Below are 6,933 nucleotides of genomic sequence, written 5' to 3' on the forward strand. Positions count from 1 at the left end.
AGATTTACGTGCAAGTCGCATTCATGAATTCCGATTGCAAAAATATGTATCTGATTTATATCTGATTAAACCACCTAATGAAGAAGCCAAAATCAGAATGGAAAAGATCCGATTACATGTGATTTATGCTGTTCACATTGTCATAAAAACAGACCTGAAACAGATATGAGCGAAAGAATCAGATTTGGGCCATTTTCGCCTGCTGTCTGAATTTAGCCATAGCCACATAGCTACTCCACTCTAATCTAATGTAAATAATGAATGAGTCTACTGCCATATATTCACTATATCATTTGTGGGAAGGGTTGCAGATCGCACTTTTCGAAAATAGAGAAGTATTCGCAATAGCTGCTAAAGTGTCATTGTCTATATTTACACTTAAGAAGAATAAAGATGTGGAAAGATGAAATACAATCCAGTCACTTTTTAATCGCTGATCTCATGATGACTCATCAGACACTCTGTGGCAAAATGAAGTTGGACATCCCCTCGCTGTTGCCTCTGACAGCGGACAGTGCTCTTTTGCACAGTTCAAACACACGGATCCAACGTCGGAGGCGCAACGTTTCACAGGAGAGTTTATACCGCGTACACGCTTCCTGTTCTGACTACGTTGTTGTTAGCATGAAGCTAGCAAGTTGTGTCTATGCATAATGTTGAAACTGGGAATTTTACAAGGGGGCTTTAACTAAATATTCGGCAAATTGTGTGTGGCAGCACCAAGACGGAAACCATACAGGGAACGGTGTGTCTTTTGGCCGCAAACCCCGCCTGAAGACATCAGCGAAATGTCGCTGAGCTCAGGCGGGTGGACTCACACCCAAACACCAACTGCCTCCACCTCTCTTCCCGGCTATGGAGCCTCACAATCCGGCTGTAACACTGTGTTGATGTCGGTGCGGGTATCAGTATGCCACTCTGGTATACGACCGCTCTGTCTTCCAGGGGCAGGAGATGAGTCTCTTAGGCTTCAACTTAGCATGGATCCGGGGAAAGCAGGGGAATTCCGCTTGACGTTAAGGGACGCTAGCGGAACCACTGGTCGAAGTGTTGTAAGTATAAATCAAACCGCTGAGATCATGTTTCGGGATTCAAAATGGTTACAAAGACTGATTGACGTATTTTTCCACATGTCAAATGTGTAGGCTTGTTATCAATAAAGCTGTACTTCAGCTAACGATTGATAATGTAAACTGGCTTGTATGTTAAAATCGAGAATGCCGTGAAGTGTACAGTTACAAGTCACGTGTTGTTATTATTATTATCAGTGTTACCAAGGCAGGTTAGTGTAGTATAATGTAACCGACGGTGTAGGTAGCATATCGTTTTGACTTAAGACTTACATGCAGGGTCTTGGAATACAATTAGGCAACTGGGGCCACACAAATAGTTGACCAAAGGTTAGATAGAGACAGAATGCAATTTAGTCCCGCCCACACCAGAGGGGAAAACTTGTATTGCATGTTGATAATGCTGTATTAGATACGTTTAAATTAGATTCAACTGTCATTGCACAGAGTACAAGTACTGACAACGAAATCCAGTACCAACTGTATTGCATGAAGGTTCCTTCTTGTCTCTTTCGTTTGGCAGCAAATAATTGTAAAATGCAGTATGGTGGTATGCACTACAAACTAAGTGAAGAACCCAGAGCTAACTTTTTATAAGCTGCCAAACCGAAGAACTGAACCTTAAAGGAGATTTAGTGCCAACTATCTGTTAAACTAGACCTCTAGGGGGGAAAGACGTGGTTTAGTGGCACACCTGGGTAAGTAGGCTCAGAGAAAGTGGGAAACCTCCTAGAGACGAAGAGCCCTGTGGCTTTGTTTAGCTAGGAGAGGGAAGCCATAGGGCTTTATATTAGGAGGTCCATCACTTACTATGAGTTAACTTACCTAGGTTTGTCACTAAACCACGTATGTAGAAGACCCTTCCCAGGTTAAGCTTGGTGGTGGTGGCAGTCCTAGCTAGCTAACAAAGACAAAGTGGCCCCTTGGAATTAGGTAAACAACTATCGCAAACAAGATCTCCTCCACTAGACTCTCTAGGATGGCTTCACATCATCCTTCAAAACTGTGCAGTCTGAGTTGGCTGGTTTATGGTGGTACACAACTTGAACCCATCCACTAACAAAATAGTTGTGGGCAATGGGAATCCAAAGAATGATCATTTTACATTGTTGAAAGAGTGTAGAGATAGACTGACAATATTGAGCTGATCAATATACCTTTTCCTCTCTAGTACTAATAAGGTGCTAACACAATCCTTTGATATAGTGAAATTGAATGTTTTTAGCTAGCTTTAGGCATTTTGTTAGCGTTTCAGCTTGTCGCCCACGGAGGACACGGGTTCAAATCCGGCCTGATGTAATTTCTCCAGTCCATTCCCCACCTTTTCTCCCTCTCATTTCCTGTCCCACTCTTCACTAACCTATCAATTAAAGGCATGAAAAAGCCTAAAAAAAAAATAAAAAAAACAAAAAAAAGGAGTTCAATATTTCCTTTTCTTTCACCCAGACCATTGCAGAGTTTGACCTCCGGGCCGTCTGCTACGAGGTGAAGTCGCCACGATGTCATGAGCTGAGCCTTGCGACACCCCCCCATGACCGCATCACATTTAACTTTCGCTGTGAGCGAGAGGCACAGGAGTGGGCTACGGTTGTGATGTCATCACTTAGGGAGGCACATCGAGGTCAGTTCCTAATCATGTCCCATGTCCTTTGCTTAATTCTTAAAACAAAGCCTTTCAATCAGTCCTTCATGTATTTTTTCCCCAGCGGAGTATCCCTTTAATACCTCAAATCTATAGTTTTTAGTTGTCTCGTGGCTCGCTAGTGTTGTTTTCTCTGTTAGTTTTTTCACTCGTCCGTGTCTTTAAGGTTTTTGTCCACTTTTTTTCCTACAGTTATCGCAGCAGTCAGCTTTCCCCCCACCCCCCAAATGACCATTTTATGTTCCCATAGTCCCTCTGCTTTTCCCCCTACTAAATGCTAACCACACTTTACCTTGCTCTTCCATTAGTGGCAGATGGCACACCTCAAAGTGATGGACAACTGGCTCCTGACCCTCTGGAACCCAACCCAACCTCTACCTCCTTGCCCAGCACAGGTACTAGCGTTCTCATTCACACTCACTGTTCTCTCTTACAGTTACTCTCTCTCACTTACACACATCTCTCAGCAATCTGTGTCACATGCCATCAAGTAAATACCAACTGTAGTATACAGAATGTTTGACCATGGGAATCTGTGCGTGCTTGCTTTGTGACGACCGCCGCCTGGCTTCATAACCACGCTGTCTTTCTCTCTGTCTCTCTTTAGAGGAGATGTGTGTGGAGTTGTCCCGTGCCATAGAGGCTGGTGATCCTCAGGCAGCCTCAGTATGTGCCGCGTCTCTGGCTCGCAAGCAGATGGCACTGAGAATCCAGCCCTCTGAGAAGAATTATGAAGATGCTGAGATAAAGTAAGGAGAATCTACTCTCATGGGCACACACACCCTTCCATGATGAATGTAAACAAACACACAGCAGTTGTTTTCCAGTTTAAGAATGTTGTGTTTGTATTCTTTAGCCTGGCAGTTGTTGTGGAGGATGCCTCCTCTTCCTGCTGCGTCACAGTGAAAGTCTTCCCCCACACCACTATTGCTGCTCTCAAACAACAGGTCAGAAAGGGACTTTCATCTTTCTTAGTATCGCAATGAAGATGAATTATGTTGAAGTGTCATGCCTCTATACTAGTGTTAACTTTCTTTGGTGCCCCTTTTGGTATCCCTCAGTCACCACATTTCACCCACTCTCTATATATATATATATTTAAGCCATTCCTACTGTTTTTAGATAGTTGTAATATTGTTGTGTTTTATTTATGTTGTTGTGTTATATGTTGTCCCTCGTCGCACCAATAGGAGAAGCACTCGAACATTTAGTTGTATGCAAATACAATGACAATAAAGGCTTTTCTATTCTATTCTTTTCTATTCTATTCTATTCTCCCAGGTGTTTGTAGAGTACGGTTTCCACCCACGTGTGCAGCGCTGGGTGATCAGCCAGTGCCTGTGTGCCGAGCAGCGCTCGTTGGCCTCCTACGGTGTGCGTCGCCACGGCGACACGGCTTTCCTGTACCTGCTCTCGGCCCAGCAGACCCACCTGAGCCGGCAGCAGTGTCAACAGGACCAGGAGAGCACCCTGCTCTCCGCAGCCACGTCCCTCATACCCATGCCCCTCCCGCCCGCTCCCTCAGCCTCGCCCAGCAATGGGCCCACCTCACAGCCCTGGAGGGGCTACAGCACTCTGCCCTCCAGGCTGGCCCATAACAGCACAGGTGCGGCTTATCAGAATCAGAATCAGAATTGTATTTATTGCCAAGTAGGTTTACACCTACCTGGAATTTGCTCTGGTGTATAGGTGCATACAGTAAGCATAAAAGCACAATAAGTACTACACATAACATAAAAACTCAATAAGTACCACACATAAGAAAAGTAAAACACAAAATATACGATACAAATATATAAACAATGTATATAAAGAAGTATAGTGGAAGGTAGAATGCAAAATGCAAAACAGGAGTGCAATGTGGATGTGCAATGGAATGTGTGTTAATGTAACACAGACTTGAGGGGTATGCACTCGTACAGAGTCAGGCCAAGCATGTCTTCTGATGTAACTTAGTTTGGTACAATGCCTTTACATCTGAAGCAAACCCATGATGAGTTGTTACATGGAGTTCAAGGCCCTCACCTTCAATTTAGTGATACACAGGAAAAGATGCAAGACTACGTCTGGTTTCATAGCAGTCACAACAGTGCATTGTGGAACTTGAAGTTGCCTTCCGACATCAGCCAGCAATCTCCAATCCTGTGCACTGCCTCATTTGCCAGTACTGTTTGTACGTGCCTGGGGTCCGCTTTACTGCCCCTCTTGCACAAAAGAAAGTCTTTCACATTAACCGGCAAAGAATGAACCTCAACTTGTTTATTCTCAAACACATACATGCTTTTAGAACCTGATCCATTGTGTAGGTGTTAAAGCGACGTCTGGTTGTGGACCTTCCTATAATTAACATAAGAACACCATTTTGGCAGAAGTGATGTTTAATTAGATCACTCAAATCAGACTTAGTTTCTGCTATTCTGCTATTCAGGAGGGGTTGTATCGATTTCTCAATTTCTTGTCTTTGTTGATCTTGTAGGTAGCACAGCAGCAAATACAGAGAGATTAGGCATTGGTGAGATCCGGGACCTCATCAACCTGGAGATGCCACAGCTGAATGATGCCCTCGTGTCCAACAAAAACAACACGCAGGTACCCACAATACTCTCCACATGTTTCAGTCAGTTTGCAAAGAAAAAATACCAAATGATCGCCACATTGAAAGCACTTTCAGTAGTTCAGCAGTGCAAATATGGATTCATATTTTGTTCCATAGGAACAGGTTGTACTCCTCTGGTGTATCTTACCATTAACAGTATATGGTATTCCAGATCTCTTTAGAATGGGGAGCTGTCATACCTGTATATCATTACACCATACTCAGATGCATGACCCCCACCCTAAACTCCATGTGATTGGTCTAAATCTATGTTTACTCACGTCTCTGTGTGTAGGTGGGCTGGGCCTGTCCCTCATGCACGTTCATTAATAAGCCCACCCGTCCCGGCTGTGAGATCTGCAGCACTGACCGGCCAGAGAGCTACACCATCCCTGGGGGCTACAGGCCAGACCCTGTGGAGCTCCGCCGCATCCAGCAGGAGAAAGAGGCTGTCAGACAATACCAACAGGTTGGACACACACACACACACAGACAAACAGAAACACACACAGACAGACACACACACACACACACACAGAGATACACAGAAACACACACACACACGCACACAGACAGACACACACACAAAAAAACACACACACACACACACACACACACACTGAACCCCAAAAGTAATAGGTTCTGCTCCTTCCCTCAATCATTGTATTGTCAGCATTTACTATAATCCGTGCATGCTGCGTCCTGCATCCTTATGTGAGGTTGGCCCAGTGATCCCTCTGTGATATCTGAAACTTGATTATAGCCCGTTTATAGTATAGAATAGTATTGGTAAACACAGGCCATTCAACATGGACACCATCAGAGGCCAGTGTTGGGCGTGATAGGCGGAGAGATCAGGCTGTTTGTTGTTGTGGGGTTTAGCAGTGGTGGGGGGAGTGGGTTCCACAGGCTGACTCTCTTCTCTTTTGTCTCTTTGTCTTTTAAAGGAGAAAGGGAGAAGAGAGGAGCTCAGGGCCGCTGCTGAACCCAACAACCCACTACTGCCCAACCTCGACCAGGACTACTGACGCACACACGCACGCACACACACACACACAAACACACACACACACGACTCGATACTGCTCCACTAGGACTACTCACAGAATCACACATTATACGGACAAACATACTGTACACAGCAACCAACCACTTTTACAACTCAACAGGATTACTGCAACTCTTACATAGACAACCTCAAGGTGCTCAATTTGCTATTCAGACATTACGGGTCCTGCCGTTGACCTCCGTTGACTCAACTTCGCTGTTGGACATTTTCGAGAGCTCAGACAGACACTACCGTTAACCTTTGGGTGGCTTTAGAAGCGATCTGTATAGCTCTCAAAGCTGGATTTCATTTTTTATGGAAGTGTTGATTAGTGTATAGAGACTGTAAATGTGTGTATATAGACCGGGATTAGGGGAGTGTTGAGTGTTACATATTATTGTACAAATCGAAAGTTTAAAAAAAAAAAAGATAAAAAAGAACTGTGACGTTTTTTTTTTTTTTTACTTCCACAGTGTTGTGACTTGAGTCCCATCCATTTAAATTTTAGATGAGATTTGGGAAAAGTATGCAGTATATAAAGTATGCAGTAAATAAAGAAAGCTCTGACATCCATTAT

The 6,933-nt window shown here is 44.1% G+C and overlaps 1 protein-coding gene across 1 annotated transcript in view; it reads left to right on the top strand.

Moving 5' to 3' along the window:
- The first annotated feature begins 535 nt into the window (after positions 1-535).
- shrprbck1r (sharpin and rbck1 related) overlaps positions 536-6,933 on the top strand; it is a 10,110-nt gene continuing 3,712 nt past the window's right edge. The window contains exons 1-8 of the mRNA XM_080855183.1: positions 536-1,052; positions 2,517-2,691; positions 3,021-3,107; positions 3,320-3,461; positions 3,569-3,659; positions 3,994-4,318; positions 5,189-5,301; positions 5,604-5,777. Coding sequence (XP_080711309.1) covers positions 789-1,052; positions 2,517-2,691; positions 3,021-3,107; positions 3,320-3,461; positions 3,569-3,659; positions 3,994-4,318; positions 5,189-5,301; positions 5,604-5,777 — 1,371 coding nt within the window. The 5' untranslated portion in view covers positions 536-788. The remainder of the gene's footprint in view (positions 1,053-2,516; positions 2,692-3,020; positions 3,108-3,319; positions 3,462-3,568; positions 3,660-3,993; positions 4,319-5,188; positions 5,302-5,603; positions 5,778-6,933) is intronic.

The sequence above is a fragment of the Sprattus sprattus genome (assembly GCF_963457725.1).
Source record: "Sprattus sprattus genome assembly, chromosome: 17".
Classification (NCBI taxonomy): Eukaryota; Metazoa; Chordata; class Actinopteri; order Clupeiformes; family Clupeidae; genus Sprattus; species Sprattus sprattus.